Raw genomic sequence first — 26,016 nt, 5'->3', positions numbered from 1 at the left:
CTTCACCATATAGGAAGATAACCTCAGAACTGCAATCGTACAATAAAATAAAATCAATTTGATTTCTGAGAAATAGTTTTGGGTTTCTATTAAATTTCATTTGAATAATAATTAGATACATTTGATTTTATTTTACATTTATAAGATAAAATTTACATATGCAATGCACATATGACTTATACTTTTATAACATATTATCATAAGTTAATTTAATTTTAAAATTTATAATATGTGTTGTAATTTGATTCAATGAGATAGTGAATAAAATACTAATCTGATTGTGAATTTAATTATTTGTTTTTTTAATTTTTGGATAAACTATTTGTATGATCACTTAATTATTATTATTTTTTTATTTTGACCATCAATTTAAAATTTTATCAATCAAATCATTTAATTAAATAAATCTTAAAATCAAGACATTAATCTTTAACATCTAACTACCGGTGTGACCTGACAATTAAAATATGATATCATTATATAATTGGTCCATGTTACTTACATATTTTATTAATTTGATTTTAAGTTTTACAAAATTAAAAAAAAGAAATCTAACTTTCAAATAGTGTGACATATTCTTGCCTTGTCCTCCGCCACTTTGTAAGCTTTACCCAAAACCAGAAGGAAATCACTGAACACCACCTTTATCCCAAAGGCCAAAGGGCACGTCATCGATTTCTTTCGCTCGATTTCCCGGCGAAATGAAGGCTTGGGTATATGGGTAATACGACGGTGTCGATGTTTTGAAGTTTGATGAGAAAGTGGGCGTTCCATAAGTGAAGGAATATCAGATTTTGATACAAGTGGTTGATGCAAAGCGAAGGCAGGGCAAGTTTAAGGCTACCGATTCTCCTCTTCCGGTAATTTTTGTCCCTTTATTTTTGCCCGAAAAAATTGAAAACGAAAATTTTGTCTTTCATCCTCGCCAGAGACAGTCGCTGAAGATTACTTTCCTTTTTATTCTTTTCAGTCCCTTTTTCAAGTTAAAGATTTCTTTTTCTGGTTTTTTTTGGGTGAGGAAACTCGTGTGACAAAGAAAGAGCAATGGATCTGTTGAATCAGTTGGAAACTATTTTGGAATCTGATCCTCTCATGTGAGTTACTATATTTTGTGATCTTTCTCTAATGAACGTATATAAATTTAGTAATGTTAATTTCCGGATTATATCACACTTTTTTTATTATTCGGTTGTTGAGAAAATGAAGAAACTTCCACTGAAGCTAAAGTCGAATAACTATACTCATCGAAATGGAAAACTTAGGAATAAAGTCGAAATTGAGAAATAAGTTTTTGTTTGCATTTGATTTAGTTAGAAGAATCATTTATACATTTTTTAGGATTTTCATTTGTTGAGGCTTTTGCATCATTTCTTTTTGTTTGAGAAGTTTCGAAATCTTTAAAAGAGAGAGAGAGAGAGAGAGAGACAGAGACAGAGAGTGAAACTTCAAAACTTTGACTTTAATGGAAAGAAATACATAATGTATATGTTGAAACATGTTACTTTTATGTTAAGATTGTCTGATCTTGAATTCAGTGATGAAGTAGGGCTTATTCACCCATCTCAGTTTGTCACACTCAGCAACGAGTGTGGTGAATCCGGTAATTCGTCTGTGGATGATGCTTTTGGACCAACAGATACAAAATTTTGGAATAGAGATCATAAGTTGGGCATTTCCACTGAGGTTCTTCTTCCTTTGTGTAAAGCTGCAAAAAGTGCATTCATGGATGCGATGAAACAATATAAGATGCATAGCAACTTATCGGATGATAAGCATGAGGATGAGAACATCGTTATTGACTCTTTATTGTCTTGCCAATCTTTCGAACACGAAGTCATGAAGCACAGCAGGGCACTTTTATTGTTAAGTTGTGATTTTGGCACTGCATGGAATGCCAGGTTTCCCTGATTCTGATTTATACCTGTCTTTACTTCTTCCATTAACTTGTAATTTGGATGCAAAAATAGATTACTGGGAATATGTTGGAAATTGTTATTCATTTTTTGTTTCTTGTATGGCATTGTGAATTGTTTCGTATATGATCTTTTTAACCAGTATGTGCTTGTAGTTTCACTGTGGATAAATGATTGATATGTCTCAGAAACAGTGCTTTGTCACTTAGGGCATGCCACATAGTTCCTGTCTATCCTGCTACTGAATTTCAATTCTTTGTTCATGGGCTAGTTTATTGGTTCTTCAAGTCTCGGTTTAAGCTTGATCTTACCAAGATTCAGGCATAAACTTTGGGAATGACAAATTGAGCCTTAAGATTGTATTTGCATGAGCACATGCTGAAAGTTTTGACATTCCTTATGCCGACTGTTATGGTATAATATTTTAGTTTTATCTTTGATATGTGGTTTTATTTGATCACGATTTTAGTTTTCATATTATGCCATTAGGAAGCTACTTGTGTTGAAGAAGCCGCAGCTGTCAGTGTTTACAGATGAACTTTTTTTGTCCACTCTTGTTCTCTCTTATTCACCTAAAAGCGAACAAGCATGGAGTCATAGGCGATGGGTGATCAAGATGATTGCTGGGAACTGTTTAAATCTTCAACAGATTGTAGCAAAAGAATCCGAGCTCGTCAAAAAAATAGCTGAGGTCTAATTAGCTTTCTCGAAGTAGATCCTTGATTTCTTTATTTTCTTCTATCTCAAGAAGTGGTTAACCTTAAAGTTTGACTGCATTAAGCTGTTTGTTTTCTTATATGGGTCTAAGGTTGATAGCTTATCAATGTTCCTATTACTTTGTCATACTCTTTTCCCTCTTTCATGTAAACCCGTTCTTTATTATTAGGATATTGGAGTCTTTATTCATTGACCGTCAATGGTTGTATAATGCTTGTGGGTAGAGCCAGACTTGATGCAGTTCATATTCTTCAAAATGCAGAGATCAAAAATGAACTATCGAGCCTGGAATCATCGCTGCTGGTTAGTTTCCTACATGACAAGAGAACAGGTTAGATACTTGGATTATACGGATTATTGATATGTTCTGTAGTCTCGTACCACTATTTCTAGGTCTATTGCACTTTCAATTATGTGTCCAGAGAAGTGAATAATCAATGGCTGTAATTAACACCGACTTTTCAGAGGAGGTACAGAATGTGTCTGAATTCTGAATCATGTTTGATTTTTGGTGTTTAAGTGCTCACTATTCTTACCAATGTAAATATATAATTTCAGATGCTTCACGAGTTAAAGAGATCCAGAGATTGGGCTGGATTACATGTTGCCGATAATTCATGTTTTCACTATCGTAGAGTAAGTGTTAACTGGAGGAAATCTGAAATCATCATTAGTTTAATTTCATAAATTCGAGTGATACATTTTTGCAAGCAACTTTGTGTACCTCAATTTGCAGCTGCTAATACTCAGGATTATAGAGAGTAAACCGAATAAACAAGATGGCAACTTTTCTTATGATGTGGAAAAATATCAAGTCTTGAAGGTAATTTCTATGGCAGACTCATCCAAGTCCGCACTAATGGATATGTGTCTAGTGATTCTTGATGCCTTATGGAACAATTTATCTACTACTTGCTTATTTGATCCTTTTGAAAATTTGTACCGGGCAGGAGGAACTTGAGTTGAATGAAGTTTTAATAAAGCGGTACATTGGGCGAGAGGTATGAAGCTCTAGTCTATTTGTGAAGTGGGTTTTGTGTTCTTTGTAATTGCAAATACAGCCTATTTGTGGCAGATGACGCTATGGCCTACATCCCATTTTTTTTCAATCCACTTTTATCTTACACAGGCTCTCTGGCTTCATCGTCGTTTCCTGTCCCTATGTTGGATACGACACTTGACAACCATGTGTGGTATTTCATGCCATTCTGAGCAGAAAACCAGCGTGGATAATGAAATCAATATATTTTTGGATAAAGAATTTTGTCTCCTGGATTCCTGCTCGTTGATACAAGATACAGAATTTGAGGATTTCAAAGCACAAGCGATGTATTCGGCAGTTTACTTTGTGTGGCTGATAAAGGTAACACATTTTTTTTTGCTTAAATCATAGTTGAACTGGTTTTCTCTCTCTTTTCTTTTCTTTTTTTTTTGGTGGAGGGGGGGGGGGGGGAGGGAAGGGGAAGGAGCAACTAATTGTGTTCATACCGTATGTGTCAGAAAATTCCTCAATTTAGGAAGATTGAAATGCACGAGAAGCTAAAAGTAGGAAACTTGAAGAACATACTGCATAAGACATGTTCGGAAAGATCTTTCCTTCTGGATATTTTGGAAGAGAGGTAATTATGTTCGCCCCCTAACATAAAATTCTGCAAAATTCTGCGTCCGTTGTTGTACATATTAGACACAAGTGTTGAACATGATTAAGCCTAATCGACAAAGAAGAGTCAGTGTAACAGTAATATCCGTATGACTATTTATTTGGTATCAACTTACATCCTCTAGTTAGATGTGAAACAAAATTTGTGATCTCATTTTTTTTCTTCTAGTGTTTGATGAGATATATGATGTTGGGTCTTGAATAAGAGTCAGTGCAATATACGATTAAGATATTTAGACTTTTAGATAATTACTTGGTTTGTGAACTTACAGATATGTATTAGCGTCTTATTACATAGTTAAATGTTCATTCATTGAAGAAGATGACTGTGACAGATGGATGTGATGGTTCAAATCCCAGATTCATGAGAAATTTTATCAAGATATAATTTTTCCAACTCTTTTAATGGCCATAGATTAAAAAAAGGAACTAATTCCTGTACCAATGCATTAGCAAATGATCGATTGTGGAACAGCATTTTTACCACGTATAAATATTTCCCGGTTTAAATGTTTTTTTAATAATTAAAACATTATTTAGTTTATCTTTTAAAAGAAAATTAAAATTAAGTGTTGATATGACGTATTTTGATTGTTACGATATTTTATTTAAAATAAATGAGATAACGATTTAAACTTCATGATATAAAATATCTTGAGAAATACTTCAAAGAAAATTCGGGACAATGTGCAAAATTTATGGGAGCAATGGTTCATTTAATCTTTTTAAATTAAACGATTCTCAAATATAATTAAAATTGAAAGTTCTCAATATTTTAATTCCAAAATGAAAAAACAATAATGTTTTTGGATTGAATTGAGTTTTGCCCCATATATAGAGGTGAGTAAAACTCGATTCGATTCGAAAAATCGAATTTGTTTTAGTTTCGAGTTATTCGAATTATTCGAGTCAACTCAAATTTTTTTTTCGTTTTTGAGTTCGATTCGAGTTCAGATTTTGTAAACTCGGATAATCGAAAAATCGAAATTCAAAACAATGTTGTTTTGATATTTAGGTTTAAATATATTAAAACTTCGTCGTTTATTTCCCAAACTCGCATAAGAGTTCCCTTAAAGCATACATTAAATCATGAATGTGTTCATCTTAAATACACACGACACTTTTCAACTTTTGGATATAATGTGGATTATTCTGGATAATAGAGGAACTTATCTTTGGCTCAAATCTGATATCGGTATAAGTTCCCACTACGCATCAATACTAATTGCTATGATTACTTTGTACAGTTTTTGGAAGATTTCATAGATGGAGCAGAAGTTGCATCTCTGTTAGACTGCATTCGGCTCCCTGCGGGTCCTTTGCATGCGCTTGCTACTGCAACTCGGCCTGCTCGAGCTACTCCTGCTCCTGGAGTCTCTGGGGGATTTGGAGCTATATCTTCTGTGCCAAAACATTCAAGATACACTCCATTGAAGGGACTTCTGCCAAGCAGTTCAACCACAAACGTTAATCAGGCTATTGTTGTTCCAGCAGGAAATATTGCTGCATCTGCTTCTGCAAGATCTATGGGGAACCATAGCCTCCATGGGGCTGCAATGTTAGCGGTTGTCGGGAGAGGTGTTACGTGGTCCATATTGGATACGAATAATATATCGCAAGCGCTTTGCAGTGGACATGAGATGCTTTGCTGGTGATCAGGTTTGGCTGCAACCAGCGACCACCACCTGAAACATCACCTGGAGGGGGATATTCTATTGGAGGGTCCTTACCATGTCCACAGTTCAGGCCTTTTATTATGGAGCATGTTGCCCAAGAACTAAACGGATTAGATTCTGGTTTCACGAGTGGCCTACAAACAGTTGGACCAGCAGATTCAAACAGTATGAACTTGAGTACAGGTCCATAGCTTTCGGCAAATGGAAATAGAGTTGGCCTTCCTACCTCTGCAGCAATGTCTAGGGCAGCAAACCAATTAGCTGCTTTAAACCGTGTGGGAAATGCTCTTCCAGGATCATCGAATTTGGCTGTTGAGAGCACGAGATTGCCGATACGTCGACTGCCTCGTAGTGGTGTTCCCGCGCATGTTAGGGGGGAACTTGTTGGGAAATAAACCGAAAACGAGTAATTTCCCTACAACCAGATTAGTGAGAATGCGAAATAAAAGCGGAAAAATAATACCCGAAAATTTGATAACGGAGTTCAGCCAATTGTGTCTACGTCTCCGGACTGCTGCAGATCATTTACTAAGAGAGAAAATTTACAGGTGTTTACAAAACACTCACTACTTACAAGAAAATTCTTTAGTATTGGGATAAAGAAATGATTTGGAATTTTGGGATGATTTTGAAGTGAAATGGGTTAGGGTATTTATAGTTGAAGCTTAGGGACTAATCTTGTAATTAACCCTATTTCTATTTCAATAAAAAATTTAGCAGCCCCCAATTAGCCACCCCACTTGTTTAGCCGCCCACCTTTGAAATCATCTAGCCACCAAAAGCCATCTAGAAGCACATGCAATTGTCAGCAATGCTGCCATCTAGAAGCCATGCATTTTTCAACAATCTCCCACTTGAAGACTGATTTTAATCTGTCTTCACACCTCGATCAATACAACATCATTTATGGTCTTGTTATTCTAGCATGCCAAGCTGAACACAACTTCAGTTTGTCCGTAGTCACCGTCTTTGTTAACATATCTGCCGGATTTTGAGCTCTACTAATCTTTTCAAGTTTCAAAATCCCATCTTCCAGAAGAGACTGGATAAAATGATATCACAATTGTATGTGTTTCGTTCTGGAATGAAAAGACGGATTCTTCACTAGATAGATAGTACTTTGATTGTCGCAATGCAAAACATTGATCTCTTGTTTCTTGCCTAACTCTTCCAAGAAACTTTGGAGCCAGACCATCTCCTTGCTGGCTTCCGTAACAGCGACATATTCTGCTTCAGTTGTGGAGAGAGCAACTATCTTCTGTAGTTGAGAAACTCAACTCACTGCAGTTCCTCCTAGAGTATATACATACCCTGTAGTGCTTCTTCTAATGTCGACGTTTCCGGCTAAGTCGGCATCTACATAGCCTGTCAGTATCGTATCTCCACCTTTGAAAAAAAGTGTTTTGTTTGTAGTATCCCGTAGATATCTGAGGATCCATTTGACAGCTTCCCTACCTTGCCTGGATTATTCATATATCTGCTAACAGCTCCCACTGCATGAGCAATATCTGGTCTAGTGCAAACCATGACATACATTAGACTTCCAATTGCTGAGGCATACAACACCTTCACCATGTGTGCACGTTCTTCCTCCGTATTTGATGACTGTTCTTTGGAGAGTCTAAAATGAACACCTAAAGGTGTAATTACTGGTTTAGCATCTTGCATATTGAACCTGGAGAGTACTTTGTTGATGTACTCAGCCTGTGATAACATCAAAGTCCCCGACTTTGTGTCTCTTTTGATCCTCATCCCTAGAATCTGCTTTGCAGCGCCCAGATCTTTCATTGCAAACTGCTTCGACAATTTTTGCTTCAATTTTATAATCTCTTGCATGTCTGAACCTGAAACAAGCATGTCATCAACATACAACAATAAAATAATGAAGTTGTTATCGAACTTCTTGAAGTAGCAACAATGATCTCCTTGGCATTTGGTAAAACCACTACTATCCATGAAAATATCGAACTTCTTGTACCACTGTCTAGGAGCTTGTTTTAAACCATACAAGTTTTTCTTCAACCTGTATACCAAGTTTTTCTTGCATGCCTCTATGAAGCCTTCTGGCTGCCTCATATAATCACCATGAAGGAAAGTTGTCTTAACATCTAACTGCTCAAGATGTAGATTTTCTGCAACTACAATTTTCAACACCAGTCTGATTGTAGACAGTTTTACAACTAGAGAGAAAATTTCATTGTAGTCAATACATTCCTTTTGCTGAAAACCTTTGACAACCAATCTTGCTTTATAGCGTTTGCTCCCATCGTGTTCTTCTTTGATCCTGTAGATCCATTTGTTATGGAGCGCTTTCTTGCCTTGTGATAATTCAGCTAATTCCCACGTCTGATTTGACATAAGCGAGTACATCTCATCTTTCATGGAAGACTCCCACTTTACTGAATCCTCCACCTGAATTGCTTCATCATAGCACTCTGGTTCATCATTGTCAGTCAGCAACAAGTAGTGCAAAGAAGGCGAATAACGCTGGGTTGGTTTAGGAATTCTGGAGGAGCGTCTCAGTTCTGGTGTGCATGGTTCTTCTTGAACTGCTTCAGGATTGATCTGAACATCATTTCCAAAAATCTCCTCAAACTCAGCAAATTCATTTGTTTCAGCTTTGGTATTGGAGCTACTTGATTCTATAGTTCCCCTGTCTTTGTACATCACATTCTCATTGAAAATGACATCTCTGCTTCTGATGATCTTCCGATTTTCATAGTCCCAAAACCGGTAACCGAACTCATCACCGCCATAACCAACAAAGGCACATTTGTTGGACTTAGCATCAAGTTTACTTCTTTCAGCAGAGTCTATGTGTACATAAGAAATACAGCCAAACACTCTTAAGTGTGAAAGGTTTATTTCTTTCTTGCTCCAAACTTCCTCTGGTATTCTGCCATACAAAGGAACTGAGAGCCCACGGTTGATCAGGTAAGCTGCAGTGTTGATAGCTTCAGCCCATAGAAATTTGGGCAATCCAGCATGTATCCTCATGCTTCTGGAACGTTCATTCAGAGTTCTGTTCATGCGCTCTGCTACGTCATTCTGCTGCGGTGTCATGAGAACTGTTGTCTCCATATTGATCCCATTGTTTGCGCAGAAATCTCTGAATCTTCTGTTTTTGTACTCTCCTCCATTGTCAAACCTCAACCTCTTGACTTTCAAACCAGTCTCATTTTCTACCATGACCTCCATTTTCTGAAGGTATCAAAGACTTCTGATTTCTTCTTCAGAAAATAAACTCACACCTTCCTTGTAGAATCATCGATGAAGGTGATATAATATAGTGAGCCTGCAAGAGATGGAATTGGAGATGGTCCCCATACATCAGTATGAACCAACTCTAACTTTTCTGCCTTGGGTGTCTTGCCAATCTTTGCAAAAATGACTTTCTTTTGTTTGCCAAAGATGCAATCCTCGCATAGTCCGACATCTACATTCTTTAGATCCGGCAGCTTCCCTTTTGATAAAAGTGTCTTCATCCCTTTCTCGCTCATATGGCCAAGCCTTTGGTGCCATAAGTTTGATTTTTCATCAGCATCTTGCAGCAATGATATTCTCTCAGTTTGAGGTTACATAGAGAGTATCAGTCTTCTTACCATGAGCAATGACGAGTGCTCCTTTGGTAATCTTCCATTCACAGCCTGAAAAAGTTGTACTATAACCTTCTCCATCAAGCTGTCCAACAGAAATCAAATTTATTTTGAGGCCGAAAATATGTCTCACTCCTTTCAGCTTCCAGGTGGTCTGGTTTGGCAGCTTTAATCAGATGTCTCATTTTTCGACGATCTTCAAGGTTTCATCATCAGCTAGATGAACCTTCTTAAAATCACCACTGACATAGTTCTCCATGATTTTTCGGCATGGGTGGAGTGGAAAGATGCCCCTGAATCCAAGATCCATGATTCAATCGAACTGTTAACGCTTAGAATCATGGCATCACCTGTCTCCTCTGTCACGTTGGCAGATTCCTGTGCGCCGATATTTTTCTTCGGTGCTCGACAATCTCTTTTAAAGTGACTCTTCTTGCCGCAATTATAACAGGTAAAATCTTTCTTTCCCGTTCTGGATTTTCCCCGTCTGGGTTTCGATCTGCCACGATTTAAATTTCTTTCTGATGTTCTCCCTCTAGACTCCATGTGCAAGGCTGAGGAGGTTGATGCTTCACCCGATTCTCTTCGTCGAATTTCTTCACTCAATACTAGATCCCGAACATCGTCGAATTTTAATTTGCTATTTCTTGACGAGCTGCTGACTGCTGTAACAGTAGCATTCCAACTGTCTGGTAGAGATTATAAGAGAATTAAAGCTCGAACTTCATCATCGAATTCAATTTCCACGGAACTCAACTGGGTTGTGATTGTGTTGAGTTCATTCAAGTGTTGAGCCACTGATGCCCCTTCCGCCATCCGTAAATTGAACAATCGTCTCATCAAATGAACTTTGTTTGAGGCCGATGGCTTCTCATACATACTGGAGAGAGCCGCCATAAGACTCGCCGTGGTCTTTTCTTTTGCTATGTTAAAAGCAACATTGCGAGATAACGTCAGTCGGATAACTCCGAGGGTTTGTCTGTCGAGAAGAGCCCAGTCTTCATTTTTCATGCCCTCTGGTTGTTTTCCTGAGAGAGGTTGATATAGATTTTTATGGTACAGAAAATCTTCAATCTGCATCTTCCAAAAGCCAAAGTCCGCACCATCGAACTTTTCAATTTTCACATTCTCTTCGTCTGCAGCCATCGCTCCCACTCGAATCTGGCTTCTTTGGATCGCTTTTGACAATTTCCTCGAACCGCCGTGTATAAGAACACCTTCGTCGACAAATTCGTATCGTCGACAAATTCGTATCGTCGATAAAATTTTTACTATTCACGAAATTCACTATTCATGTGAATAGTAATGAATAGTTATCTCGCAAAGAATTGACAAAATTCACAACCAAAAGCTCTGATACCAGTTGTTGGGAAATAAACCGAGAACGAATAATTTTCCTATAACCAGATTAGTGAGAATGCGAAATAAAAGAGGAAAAATAATACCCGAAAAATTGATAACGAAGTTCAGCCAATTGTGTCTACGTCTCCGGACTGCTGCAGATCTTTTACTAAGAGAAAATTTACAGGTGTTTACAAAACACTCACTACTCACAAGAAAACTCTTTAGTATTGGGAGAAAGAAATCATTTAGAATTTTGGGATGATTTTGAAACTAAATGGGCTAGAGTATTTATAGTTGAAGCTTAGAGACTAATCTTATAATTAACCATATTTCTATTTCTATTTCAATAAAAAATTTAGCAGCACTCATTTAGCCACCCCACTTGTTTAGCCGCCCACCTTTGAAATCATCTAGCCACCAAAAGCCATCTAGAAGCCTATGCAATTGTCAACAATGCTGCCATCTAGAAGCCTTGCATTTTTCAACAGAACTAAATACTGCCATTATTGGGTTTGGTGACGATGGAGGATATGGTGGTGGATGGGTTCACTTTGTTGCTCTTAAGAAGGTTTTGAGGGGTATTCTTAAATACCTCGGAGTTCAGTGGTTATTTGGCCAGTTACCTGGACTTTTGAAGGAGATCCTGGGATCAATCTTGAAGGAAAATGAAGGTGCACTTTTGAACTTGGACCAAGAACAGCCTGCCTTGCGTTTCTTTGTGGGGTTAGATTAATTTACAGTTACAGTATGTTTCTCTTCTCTTCATGCAAGAAACCTTTTGTCTTCGACGAACTCGCTGATTTTATTTTCAAAGTACGCTATTAATTTGGTTGCTTCAATTATCTGATCAGTTTAATTCTGTTGAATGATCCTCTCCTTAGGCCGATTTTGTGTATTTTATATGTAGTTCGGATTTGGATAATTATCTGATCACATGTGTTTCTGCAGAGGCTATGTGTTTGCCGTAAGCGTCCACAGAGTTCAACTTCTTGTTCAGGTTCTTAGCGTGAAGCGCTTCCATCATCAGCAGATGCTCAAGAGGAATTAACTCAGTCCGAAATAAGTGAGATATGCGACTACTTTAGCCGATGTGTTGTATCCGAACCTTATGACGCCTCACGTGTTGCATCATTCATTACACTTCTCACATTACCCATTTCAGTTTTACGAGAATTCCTGAAATTAAAAGCTTGGAAGAATTAGCACTAACAAAGAGTGGAGATGAAGCTCCTGCTCAGAAACCGCGAATCGAGTTATGTCTTGAAAATCATACTAGGGTGAACATCGGTGATGCTTCCGAAAGTTCATCTGCAACTAAAAGCAATATCCACTACGATCGACGTCATGTCTCTGTCGATTTTTCTCTGACGGTTGTACTTGATCCTGCCCATATACCTCATATAAATACTGCTGGGGGTGCTGCATGGCTGCCCTACTGTGTCTCGGTGAGATTAAAATATTCCTTTGGGGAAAACCCTAACGTGTCGTTTCTTGGCATGGAAGGAAGCCATGGAGGAAGGGCGTACTGGTGGCGGCTTGACAAGTGTGAGAATTGCAAGCAGAGGATGGCTCGGACGATTGAGGTCAGCGGTTCTTCACCAGCGGATGCAACTCAGGGAGGGTTAAGAACTGTGCTAGACAATGTACAAAGAGCTCTCGTTAGTGCCTTCAAGGATTGAGCAAATGATGATGTCTCAAAGATGGATAAAAATCCAAACCAACTTTTTTGGCAATTTCAAGAATAAGTTTTAACTGTCTCTGCTGATTTGATTAGGATTTCACTGTAAATTTGATTAGTGTTGATATAATTACGTAAGCAGCGAGTTTTTCTAAGAATTCTGTATTTTCTCCTTAGAAGATATAAAAAAACAAATCATATGCATTTGGACCGTTTCTTACCTAATTAACACGTCCTTTGGAAAATCAGATTTGTTCCATCAAATCCCTTTACCTGGGGTTGGGTTTGTTTGTTTTTGTTCATAATAATATTAATAATTTTGTTATTAAATGCAATTCTGTAAATTGCTTTCTGACATGAACCGATTGAGTTGAACTCCGTCAACTCTTTAGAGGCTATCCGTCTCCATGTTACACCAATGTGTACTGTGATTCACTTTCTACAAAACAGAAAAAAATACATTTCAAAGGTACAAATGTCTAGATGTACGTTCAATTCCATACCTACCGAATGTCATAACTGCATAAAATCGACTAGTGTATTGATTAATCAATCTTTTTCAGCACTTGACATTAGCCCATTACTGCATAATTAACCTAAAGAATAACATTGCTTCCAACAGTTAAAACCAGAAATTACAGTACTATTTGATCATTCTAAGACAACACATTCTTCAGTTTATCTCGTTTCACGGTATGCTTTTGTGTGCTTGCTACTTTTTCTCACCATTAAACTGGAGCCTACAGGGGCTCACACGCCCGCAGATACGCTTTTGTAGATGCTCCAAGCTAGCCACTCGCTGCAAAGAATTTGTTTGTCTGATTTTCTTTTCCGGTACGGCGGATCCTCCCAAACTAGGTTGTATGTTTTCAACCGAAGAAATGTCCGAGAGTGCATTGTTGGTTCTCAGGTCATGTGTAGATATAGCCTTGTTTGCAGCAGCCTGATATATGGGATGCTTTGAGCCATCTTGTACAGGAACAGCAGCATCCGCTGATGTATCGGTGGGACTTCCGTCAAACGATGACATCCTCATTGTTGATATTTCGGCTGAGGCGTAGCTCAAACCGGTGAATCTTTTGACCGATCCTTCAGCCATTTTCACCTAGAGAAAGAAAAAAGTTCATCAATGTTCTTAGTGTTGAGCATTGCAGAATTCAAACAGGCTCTCTAGTCTCTATGCAGCAAGAAACTCAATTTTAAGACCAAAGTACCGAATAAGTCATTTACCTTAGCTTTCAACGTTTCAACATCAGCTTTCAGAACTCTGTTGTCGACAGCTGCATTATTGTACTTTTGGCTAATGTCGGAGAGACGCTTCAATAAGGCGGCATTTTCAACTCTTAGTTGAGCAACCTACATTAAATAACGGATTAGGATTCTATATCTCAAAGGTGGTGCAGAAAGACAAAGAGGAAACTAACAAAGGCACCTGGGTCTCAAGTTCGGTCAAGTGAGCATGCTTCCTTCTTCTAGAGCGCCTAGTCAATTCTCGATTCGAAAGCATCCTAAACCACCATATGGATTGATTGCTTAGAATAGAACTCAACAGAGTACAAATTTTCAAGAAGCTTGGAAGATTTTTGAATGTCATATGCATCATAAAAAGCATGATTATGAACAAGCATTATTCGATGTGAAGCTATCTGCAATCTAGAAAAAGGGTAAGCAACGTTTACCTCCTTACACGTTTTGCATCAGCAGGATCCATATTCTCCATCGTTTCATTCTCTCCTTCGAGTTCATCTTCATCCGACAGTTCACTTGACGATCCAATCGTGCTTGACCTCACCTGAACTCCAGACTTCTTTTGTCCCTTGAGCGAGGAAGGAAATCCCACCGGAGCATTAAGGTCCTTATCACTAGTCCCTATATATACAGTGAAAACGAATATAATGAACACTGCAACAAAGAAAACAGTACGAAGAACAGCTTCATGTAAGAAATTTTGGTTACGAACTGATGATTTTAAACCTTTAGAAGTAGCTTTGGATCCGGTTTGCAGAGTATTGGAAGCCTGTGATCCACTATCAGCTCTAGCAGCAGAGTCTTGGGGTTTCACAAAAGATGCCTATTTGATATGTATATAACATAATAAGCCCGAATACAGATATGGAATATGGTACTCAAAAGACTTCAAATACATGAAAATCTTTTTGAAGAAAAAGTTGAACATATCAATATTATAGGCATGTACTCGAATCCAAAACTCGCACACGAGTTTGAGTAACATAGATATAATAATTGTTACTCTTTTTAAGGGAAAAAGATATTTCCTTATACAATAACAACTCATTAGAAAGCATCCAAACCAAGTTTATTTCCAAATTCAAGGGAGAAAGAATCTGAATAATGAACATCAACCAACCAAACCAAAACAAATAATGATAAAAAAAACTGATATTAATAGTACCAATAAGCTTTTTTATGATTTCCTTAAACTAGTTTATGTTACAATGATTTGGACGTGCGTCTCTCCCATATGAACATGAATATGCTCAATTTATTTAGTATTTTTAGAAAATTATAGGTGTATTCATATCCGAATATGTATGGACAGGTATACCAAGAGTGTAATCAACCAGTGGCGGAGCCACGTTTGTGCACATCCGAACCATTCTACTAATAGTTATTTATTTTTTCGATTATATCCACCTAAAATCCAAATTTTCTCTTAGTATATATTTATTTTTTTGATTGTCCACTCTAAAATTTTATTTACACTAACCCTGTCTATAAATATTTATGTTAAAAAAATATTTTGGATAACCTACACAGTTCCCCCCCCCCAAAAAAAGTACTTTAAATTTTCTCAACAACCAAACACAACCCAGAAAAAAAATAATGTATTTTAAAAAAGAAGGAAAAACATTAGAGATCCAAACTTTCCCGCCCTTACCCTATTATTCGCCCCGCCGTTTCTCATAATCTAAACACACAGACCAAAATAATAACAATATTTAACAAGAGAAAAAAGACTTACCCTTGACATGGCAACAGCAGCGCAAGCCAAGTTAAGCTTGTTCTTAAGAACAGCTTGGTATTCATCTAAATCCACGGGAACATTGCTATTCTTGTTAATCTCCAAACAGACATTGAGAAAAGACGTCGCCCCATTCTTCTCCAGATCTCCCTTAGTCTGGCCTTCTTCTTTATCTTCACGTTTCTTATCAACTTCTTCTGTAATAAACCTCTGAAAAGCCCACTCGGGAGCACTACGGTTCATTGTAGGACCGGTTGTCTCATCGTCCTCTGCGGCGGCGGAGGAGGAGGAGGAAGATGACCAGAAGGGATCTTCGAAGGAGAAAGCTCTATCCATTGTGTTGTGTGTGAGTTGATATAGTTGGGTTTTTAGTTATATGATGTGCTGATTCAGATTCGAGTCATAAAAGACTTGATTTACAATATTTTTTCTGATTACTTATTTTATTATTTACTGCCATTGAATGTCGTGTGGGCCCTTTCAATTTTTCTTATATGGATAAGGTTTACACAATTCGTTGCTCCCGTTTGTAGAATAAGAATATTGTATCTCCAATTTTTATTTGAAAAATAGTAATAGTATATTTATTAGGGATAGAATTTAACTACACAATGTAAAGTTTTTTTATAAATAAATTCAAGAAATCTTTAGGTTTATACATAATTAAAATCTTTGGATGAATGTAAATAGACCGTTGAGATTAATAGTAAAAAATAAAAAAAATATTTATTAGATAAAATAAAGAGATAATTTCAGTTGTCTATTTTCACTCATAAAATTAAAAAATTACAATATGTATGCGGATCATAATCTTATTTATTCTGGTTATAATTTTATAATTTATTTTTCTGAATTTATAAAAAAATATTTTATTAAATAAATAGTTTTTATATATCTAAACAATATGTAACTTGTAAGTAAAATTATAAGTTTTAAATTATTAAACTGAATATTTTTGTGATATATTAGTAGTGGATTTTGTATAAATAGTTTTAAGATATTTTTATGTGTTGCTAATTATTTATTTAAAGATTAAATAATGATAACTGAAGTTGTTTACGGAAAACAGTTAAGTATCAAATATTTAATATTATTAATTTAATTTTAGGAAAAATTAAGCTATAAGGCAAGTGAAAAAAAGATTGTATTGAATATGATTTGGTATTTATTATTCAAATATAGATTTGATATTTATTACTAGGGTAAATTATATATTTAGTGTATTAACTATTATAATTAACATAATTGTTGATTTGATATTTTTCTTTTTCAATGATAACGTGGCATTATCTTACAGTGACGTATCAATATCACCGTTAGTTTTTTATCGATGGCTGACCAAAATGAATTAAAAATTAAATATTAGGCATGATTTTGAAAAAAAAAGAATAGTTAAGTGATTAAAACGGAACAAAAGTGATAGTTGAGCTGCTGAATGTGTAGTTTACCCTTACTACAATTGGATTGGAAGGAACAGAAACAGAAGGGAGAGGTCCTTTGTCCGTCAGATGCGGCGTTTATTTCTATGGGTGAATATTGAAGGGCCCACAAGTTGGTAGGCCCAATTTTATCCACCCAAAGCCCAAGCCACTCTCAAAACATGCCTTTTTCATTGTAATATCTATAATTTAATATAATATTCTTTTTCACGTTAAGAGAGAGGCAATAGATCTTGTGTTTGATTAAAGCGTTATTTATAGAGGAGTTAAACTAGCCGTCGTTAAAACTACTCCGATTCAGGAGGAGGAGCTCGCGAACCTCATCGGACAAATGGTTGAGCACGATGATGTAAAATGTGGGTGTTTGGTATAATAAAAAAAATGAAATGATAATAAATAATGTGAAAACTATTTTTTGGTGTTTTGGAAATATTTTTAAGTCTTCAAGAAGAGATAAAGTTATCATCGATTGTTTTAGTTGAACAATTTTAAATTTAATTTGTGTCTAATATTAACATAAAAATCAGGTACATAGGTCGATTGTGCGTGAAAAGGTTAGTGCACCTCTACAACATCCATAATTTAAAACTTTGAAAATGTGAAACATTTTTTTAAAATGTAAAATAGAAAAAAAAATAATAGCAATCAACTATGATGCATAAAATAAATAAATAGGTAAAAATACTAAGAATGGTTAAATTAATTAATTAATTAACATGTTAGGACAAATAGTAAGAAACATGACTTACAACCGCTAAATGATAATTCTTTTTATATAAATTCTAAATCTAATCGAAATTCTATTTAGAGTGGAAAAGAATGGGAGACTATGAGAAAGAAGATGAATGTTTCTACTTCCTAGTGGGTTTAGAACTCAAAATCTAGGAGTGTTCAAACGGATAATTCGGTCACTGAGCAAATTGAATTATCATTAACAGAATTAATCGAGCTTTTTTCTTTAACCGTTAATCGAACTGATTTTTTTTTAAATATTAACTGAATCGAACAAAGTTTGGTTATTTCGGTCGGTTAACCGAATTAACCAAAAAAATTATAATTTTTACTTAGATTAATTTGATTGTAATTGAGATATTCTTTATTTGGGTTAAAATTTAATTAAATATTGATAATTTAATGAATTTAGTGTGGTTAAAAATATTGGATTTTAATTCTCAATGGGTTTGAGTTTAAAATATAGATTTAATACATAATATATTTAATTTTTGTTAATTCGATTAATTATTCGATTTAGAACCGAATTAACCGTTAATTGAATATTGAAAAAAAATTAACCATTCTCCGACTGAACTAATTCGGTGACCGATCGAATTAACCGAACTAATTTAACTCGATCGATTAAAACCGATCGTGAACACCCCAACAAAAATCTAAAAAAAATGTAAGAGATCAAAGAATAACAGTTTAATTACCGGTCAAATGTGTTTGCTACAACTAAAAGATAATAAATCCGTTAAACAAAATTAAACTAAATGAAATTAAAATCTAAAATGATAAAAATAAAAAGAGATAGACAATGAATGTACCTATCAAAATCGGAAGGACGAAAGTAATCCACACAACAATCTAAAACAGCATAAATCTTTCAGTGGATCTGGATCAGTTACGGGTCAAATATTAAATATATTAATACTAAACAATAATATATTTGTAAAAAGAATTCACATGTTCCAATAAATATAAAATTGTTTCTTCTACCGTGTAGGCAAAATGATAGTAAAAGAAGTTGATGAGTGGATATACAATGTCTCGGACAAGAAAATGCACCGATTAGAATATCATGATTCTATAATAGGTTATCATAAAATACAAATTGAAAAAATAAAAGTTACTTTGAAAGAGTATAATATATTAAAAATAATAAGAAAAAATATTTATTTGTAAAATTATTTTGATCATTATCGAATTAAAATAAAAATTATATTATATTCTAATAAAAACATATATTAAACATAATATATATGTTTCAATTAATATAAGTATAATTTATAAAACTTTCAAGAAGTCATCTTGAATTTTTTTTAACATTATTGTGTCGTATTTCTCTTTTTCTTTGATTTTTAATGAGTCTCCGGTGATACCAATTTTAATGTTGGTTCGATCGTCAGTGATTATTAGTTCACTTTTTTTATAATATATATATATATTATATTACCTTGAGTTTTTTCTTTCAATTTTAAATAAGAATATATGTCCTTAGGACACGCTTTCTCTACTCTTATGTCACGTGTTTTCTCTGTTCTTGTCACACGTGTTTTCTCTACTCTTGTGGCCCGATCCTTATGACTTTTGGTACGTTTTTCACACATATTTGTGATTGTTGTGGGACTCTCACAAAGACTTAAACAATATTTGTTTTTAGATTGGTTTGTCAGTGGTCGAGTAAAGTCAACTCCTCTTTTTGGTAAAATATTATTTGTCTATATAATCAAAATTGTGTAGTGAAGCAGCCTGCTAGATAGTTTGGTTCGTTCACTACTCATTTATCACTTCATAAAGCGTTTCGTTCAATAGAGACAATGAGTTTTTATAAAGGTTATTGAATTCTTTTAATATTTATCATCATTTTCAAGGAATGTTTCACATTTTTTCGTATCTTTTGGTTTAATATTTTGTTTTTGCATGAGTTTTTTGTGTAATTATTGTCCCCATCTTTCTTTCAATGCTTGAGTATGTTGTAATTCTAATTCATTCATTTACTTTTATTAATGAAATCCAATTGTCATTGTTAAAAAAATATAAAACTTTCATTTTGTTGTAAAATAAGAAAGAACGAAGCATTAAGATGAATACGAACAATAAGAAATATAAGAATAATGATTGAGAACTATATCATTATCTCAATATGAGTTGTGTACAATGCTTTCGCTAACCTCTATATTTATAGCTATAAGTAGTTGATGTAATATAAAAAAAAACTCTAGTACTAATGGATCTAAAGGATCTAATAATAGTGCATATCAAAAATCTTATCTTATATATAAAGATAGACATTCACATAAATAAATATTCATAACACTTCCCCTAGGATGTCTATGATGATAATGTGTTTTGTTAAAACCTTACTAAGATAAACACCCTGTGGGAAAAATATCTTATTGAAGGAAAAATAGTACACATATTTTTAATACGCATAACATGTTGCCTCATTAAAAACCTTACCATGAAAATACAGCGGGACAAAACCTTGGTTAAGGGAAAAAGAGTGCATTGTGTATTTACTCTCCCTAATGACAATATAAGATCTTTGAGTATTATAATTCAATCTTGAATACAATCTTTAAATGTTCAAGTAAATAATACACCAGTGAACCTATATTCAAATTACCAATTGAATGGATCAGTAGAATATTTAAGTGCTCAATCTACAAATCAAGAAAAAAACTTGATTTCAAGATTTATATTTCAAATATAGTCTTTAAATAGTCAAAGAGTTCCAATTCAAAGTATACAATAATTATCATAATTTGATATTAATGTTTTTATAAAGACACATGTGCAAGTATGCTCTTACATATATACCTAGACTGATTCATTATGTTTAAATATTTAATGAAATAAATTCGTACAAAGTTTCAAATAATTTTCAAATGATTTTGGTCATATAAATATCACTATATAGGAATCCACAAATCATTAGACGCATCATAGAGTTTTCCATATTTGTCAGACTAATAAAGTAATTACATCCACTACAAAGTAAAAAACTTAGTGATTCAAATTGTATTTTATATCTTATGACTAATCATTTATACATTACACCTTTAGGTGTTTGAACTACTTATCCTTGTTTTGGAAGTTGATTTATTTATTTATTTTTGGATAAATTGTGTGTTTATTATCCAAAAGCAGAAACCTACTACAAATGATAGTTAACAAGCAACCAACAAAAACAAAGGCAGCCCCCATACCAGAATTTCTCACCTATCACAAAATCTTTTATTTACATCATCCACTATGTTCATAGTCTTGTTACTAAGTTTAGTTTTGACCATCCCTTTAACAAAGTTCAAAGTGCCCCTGATTGTCACCGTTTTTCGTCTGGGTGGAAAAAAACTTGTACGACTTAAGGGACAAAAATTAGGCTTTAGTATAATAGTATTTTAGGGACCTAAGTATTTTAAACATTGATGCAATTGAGCAACTTTAAAAATTAAATTGATGTAAAAATACGATAAAAATAAAAATGATAAATTAAATCTACTACAAAAACAAAAATTATCCTTCTACCATAATTTTATTATTCCTACTTCAAACGAAATGGAATATAGCGTTTGAAATTTCTGGTACAAAACACATCTTTGGAAATTATGAAAAAAAACTATACTTATTTTATAGTTTACATTCATGAAAATGGATACGGCATTAAGAATCGGCTCTTCACAACTCCATTGACATAAAATAACAAAATATACTATCATTTATTATTATAATATTATTAAAGATCAATATAAGATTTTTCAATCAAATATAAAAATATAATCAAATTAAAATAAATATACTATCACTATCTAAAAAAAATAAAATATACTAACATATCAAAAGTAGTATGAAATGTACTCATCTAAGATTGTGGTGTTTTGGTATGGTTGAAAATTCGATCTATATTGTCTAAAATCATGAACGAAGAGTCGTGGAAGATAAATTTGATCTTCGACGTAAATAAACTATTGCTTCTGAACAAGTCGTGCTGATAACGTGTTGTAAAATAAGAAAGAATAAAACAATAAGAAGAACAAAAAAATATATAGAAGAACAAAGAAAAAAACCTGTATTATCATCTTAATATGAGATTTTTTTCTAACCTAACTGAAAGAGATAAGTACGTATTTGTTAAATCATAATGGCAATTATACCAAACTATATTATTATCTTAATATACATATATCATACAGAGTTGAGGGACTCGACTTAAACTTGAAAATCAATCCACTAATTATAAAACTTGTGAGTTATTTCGAGTTGTATTTTACAATTTAATTTAAACTTAAAAAAATTTCGAGTCGAATCGAGTCAAAAAATCAATTTTTCGAATTGAATCAAGTTTTGCTCACTCTTATGACTCCCTTCTAAATATGATTAGAATTAATATAAAAAATATATAATTTAATCTCGAAGTCAACATCATAAGAGAGCAGCAATTAATTTTTTTTATAATATTTCAAAGACCAGAATTTTGATTCATATAATTATGCTCACCTTATTCATAACTTGTGGTTAGTGTTTATATATCAAATAGATCTTTACAGTTCTACTTAAAATGAAGAGAATCTTTAGTTTGAATTATGAATTAAATTAAGTAATTATTCACTTCAATTTGAATTATGAATTCAATTAAGTAATTAGGAAAGATCGAAGAGGGTTGGAGGTGTGATTGTACCTTTTAAAAGTTTCAAATTTATATATAGTTTAGGTATATTTTTTTATTTATGACCTAATTTCACATATTCTAAAAATTTGTAATTACACACCGTGTAAATTTCTAATAACTTTATACCATCTTCACATGTCTCTGTACACAACATTTATTTAAAAAATCATACACCTTTAAATATTAAAAAAAATAAATGGAAATTTAATTATTTTTTAAAATAAATGATTTTTTTTATGTTTTTAGATAAAAACTCATATGTTCATTTGTTTGATATAAAAATTCATATGATCTTAAATCAGAGATTAATTTTTTCTCTTCTTTTGAATAAAGCACATCAGTTCTGCACTGGCAGGAAAAAATAGCACAATAAAGACGAGTCCAAACTATTGGAAAAATTAATAAATAATTAAATAAAATTGATGTATTTTAATAATTAATTATGTTATTTGATGAACAGACTTATTATTTGGTATAAAATTGCATCAATTCAATTATATCTATTAGTTTTTCAACAAATCTCTTCATCAAAATGTCATAACCTTTTGATTAATTTCATCTCCCCTATATATAGGTTAGTTGAGGCTTAGATACAACTTTGAGAGTCAACTTTGAGACACAATTCATAAAGTTGAATTAGGAAATCACTTAGAAAATTCATTTCAAATTCGTTTTTTCCGGTGATAGAGAAAGACAAGATTGTGTTCGACTGATCACTACGGTTGTACGTAGTGTTGTGATCGTTTGTTGTTGTATCCTGGTATACCGACATCCAACGTTACTCAAAGCACCGATGAGATGACGAATCTGTCTTAAGAAAAGTGTTCATACATGCCTCAACAAAATTCTTCTTCGATTTATGTTACTCTACTCATCATATTCAGTGTCTACATACGAATAAACAAATCACGTTTCTCTATTTTAATTCTTTATTTATTTTATTTCGTTCGATTATATAATAATATTTATTTTATTATTATTATTATTATTATTATTATCTCAGATTAAACATTTTTCTAATAATCTTAAGATAGATTATTTCTTAATTTTTTTTAATCCGAGAGGAAATCGATTCTTTGAGTTTAAGTTTAATCCTAACTATATACTACTGAAGCGTCATTGGAAAACCAACAAAATGAGAAACCCGTGCCAAAGCAAGTTCCAAAAGTAATTTGGAGTTTGCACCTCATGCAGAATTTGTTTTTTAATCATTACACCTGTTGAGGGTTAAATACTTGGTGAATCGAAGATAAGGTACATATGAAACCTTTTGCAAAACCTTTTCAAATTCGCTATGAAACATTTTGCAGGTTTCAAAATTAAAGACAAACCTTGGATTAACTTGATAAGACTCTTATTTTTTTTAACGAATGGTGAATTTGGACAAAGAAATCGAAAAAGAATGTGTAACCATTTAATATTTCTTTTATAATAATTATAAATTAAAATTATATCACTGTTTCGGGTTTTATTAAATTTCCACAGTTTAACAGAAGTTAGTATGTTTCGAGAATTAATTTATTAAATTCTCATCGTTCAACAAAAATTGATTATGTTTCGGGTTTTAATCTCATTGTCCAACAGAAGTTGGTTTGTTTCGGATTTTAGTTTTACTAAATCTTGACGTTTAATGAATTCAACAAAAATATTGTTGATTGTGAATTTCTGTTTCAGGATTTTAATTTTACTAAATTCTCGCCGTTTAATAGAAATTACTTAATTATTGAATTTTAGTTTTGGCTAAAATTCATTGCGATAAATAAGGTACCGAGAGGAATTATGATATGTCTATGAACAAAAATCGGGCATATAATTCTGTTTCAGGGTTCTAATCCTATTGTTCAACAAAATTTATTTAATTTACTGTTGATAACAGAAATCGTTTGGAGGTAATAAAATTGTTTCAAAATTTATTTTAGAATTTTAATTTCTAATTAAATTTTGTTGTTTAACAGAAACAAATGGTAAAATAAATTGAATTAACTTTCAATTTATTGTTGGAATATTTACAAATTTTGGTTATGTGTTTTAAACGAAACAATGGTAACCCCACTGATTCACCTAACCCGTGATTTGAAATATTAATTCACATTCAGACTTTGAATAAAATTCAATGATGTCAGTGGTTGTGAGCCACAGCGAGAAGCATGTGAAATTCATGGATAGAATTTCAAGACATAGCAACATAAGATGTTATATTTAATCATGTTGAATATGGTCAAATATAAGATGATCCTCATATTCATAGAGAGGATGAGATGGACATTATTGTCATTAAAGTTTGAAAGCATTCTAAGTTTCTATGTCGGAATTACATCTTGAATGGATTGTCAGATACACCATATGAAGTGTATAGTATCCATAAAATCGCTAAAGAATTATGAATGACTTTTGGCCATGTTCTGAGTTGTCACAGAACATGTGAAGAAAGCTATTTTATTAGCAAATTACCTTTAAATAAGGTAACTTACAAGAAAATAGGTGAGACACCGTATGAGTTATGGAAACGTAGAAAATTTTCCTACAACTACATCAAAGTGTGGGGTGCCTTATATAAGTATAATGATAAGTCGAGACATACGTCGTCGACATAATATCATTAAACAAATGATCTCAACTAGACTTATCTATATTAATTTTGTAAAATCAAAAGATAACATTGTGGATCCGCTAAACAATGAGTTGAATCGAGATCAAGTTGATAAACATCAAAAGGAATGTGTATAAAACCCATTAATATTTAAGGCACTATGTGAAGGAAAACCCAACTTAGTTGACTGGAGATCCCAAGATCTAAGTTCAATGGGACAACCTACTTGCATAGACCTTGTGGGGTCACTGCGGGGGTTCTTATCCCCAAGTCAATTCCTATGATGAAAACAGTGACTAAAATGTGGAAAAGGTTAAGCAATGCTTTTAATGACCACTATGTGTTTTGGTGAGCCGAACAACATAAGTCACCTATGTGAGAGTGAAGTGGAGCCGCTTCAAATAGACTATTGGGGCATAGTTCTCTAAGCTCTTTTAGAACCAGGAGATGTCCACGGTTATATGGACATAACCATGAGAATCAAATTCTTGTCAGTGAGATATTTGTGTGAGGTATGTCATCGCTTACACCAACGGCAAGACAGTTCAAGGACATCACGTCTACTGGACAGCCAGTAAGGTAAACATATTTTCACAAGGGAAGGTTCAAAGGGGGACATCTACCTATCCTATGCAAATATCGAACGTAGAATCTATCACCATATCGAGTAAGTGTTTGAAATCATCAATTTCATTCATGTGGGGATCATTAGAAAAATTAATAAATAATTGTGTAACATCCCCAATCCGTATCCGACCCGAATACGAGTCTGAGGTGTCACATTGACTTTTCAAACTTTGACTCTTAACCAAATTCAAGGAAAATTTAAAACTTTCATTAACATAGAAGCGGTTTATTTACATGAAATGACCAAAACAACCAAAATTGATCAGAGCATTCATAACTGACACTTTTCTTACATGCCAACACTATACACGACAAAAGACATACTTTACTCGTTACTTCTGATCTGATCTTCTAGCAGTGTTGCTGTTCTCGCCACTCCTATTTCTGTTCTTCCAAATTCTTGG

The 26,016-nt window shown here is 33.6% G+C and overlaps 2 protein-coding genes across 3 annotated transcripts; one reads left to right on the top strand and one right to left on the bottom strand.

Moving 5' to 3' along the window:
* The first annotated feature begins 582 nt into the window (after window positions 1-582).
* Window positions 583-25,425, top strand: LOC120115347 (protein prenyltransferase alpha subunit repeat-containing protein 1-like). The gene is made up of 12 exons (XM_039136075.1): window positions 583-860; window positions 971-1,094; window positions 1,536-1,898; window positions 2,403-2,604; window positions 2,893-2,961; window positions 3,189-3,266; window positions 3,367-3,453; window positions 3,581-3,631; window positions 3,760-3,993; window positions 4,131-4,257; window positions 21,848-21,850; window positions 25,415-25,425. Exons 2-10 carry the CDS (start codon window positions 1,045-1,047, stop codon window positions 4,251-4,253), a joined length of 1,257 nt encoding a protein of 418 aa, XP_038992006.1. The 5' UTR covers window positions 583-860; window positions 971-1,044; the 3' UTR covers window positions 4,254-4,257; window positions 21,848-21,850; window positions 25,415-25,425.
* LOC120115346 (light-inducible protein CPRF2-like) lies at window positions 13,105-15,918 on the bottom strand. Of its 2 annotated transcripts, XM_039136074.1 has the most exons (6): window positions 15,568-15,918; window positions 14,559-14,655; window positions 14,264-14,453; window positions 14,017-14,092; window positions 13,815-13,940; window positions 13,105-13,689 (listed from the first exon to the last, which is right to left on the bottom strand). In XM_039136074.1, exons 1-6 carry the CDS (start codon window positions 15,901-15,903, stop codon window positions 13,297-13,299), a joined length of 1,218 nt encoding a protein of 405 aa, XP_038992005.1. In that variant the 5' UTR covers window positions 15,904-15,918; the 3' UTR covers window positions 13,105-13,296. The 2 variants fall into 2 exon arrangements, with proteins under 2 accessions (XP_038992005.1, XP_038992004.1); XM_039136073.1 differs by having other exon boundaries at window positions 14,264-14,655.
* Window positions 25,426-26,016: the final 591 nt, after the last annotated feature.

Source organism: Hibiscus syriacus, unplaced genomic scaffold, assembly GCF_006381635.1.
Source record: "Hibiscus syriacus cultivar Baekdansim isolate YM2019G1 unplaced genomic scaffold, ASM638163v2 tig00110263_pilon, whole genome shotgun sequence".
Lineage (NCBI taxonomy): Eukaryota > Viridiplantae > Streptophyta > Magnoliopsida > Malvales > Malvaceae > Hibiscus > Hibiscus syriacus.
Note: the sequence above shows the minus strand (reverse complement) of the source record. Positions and strands in the feature narration are given on the sequence as shown.

Coding starts and splice junctions, on each gene's coding strand:
- LOC120115346 (XM_039136073.1), bottom strand. CDS start 15,903: ATGGATAGAGCTTTCTCCTTCGAAGATCCCTTCTGGTCATCTTCCTCC. Junction 14,656..15,567: donor CTGCTGTTGCCATGTCAAGG/GTAAGTCTTTTT, acceptor CATATCAAATAG/GCATCTTTTGTGAAACCCCA. Junction 13,941..14,016: donor TGACCGAACTTGAGACCCAG/GTGCCTTTGTTA, acceptor TATTTAATGTAG/GTTGCTCAACTAAGAGTTGA.
- LOC120115347 (XM_039136075.1), top strand. CDS start 1,045: ATGGATCTGTTGAATCAGTTGGAAACTATTTTGGAATCTGATCCTCTC. Junction 1,095..1,535: donor TTGGAATCTGATCCTCTCAT/GTGAGTTACTAT, acceptor TCTTGAATTCAG/TGATGAAGTAGGGCTTATTC. Junction 3,632..3,759: donor AGCGGTACATTGGGCGAGAG/GTATGAAGCTCT, acceptor TATCTTACACAG/GCTCTCTGGCTTCATCGTCG.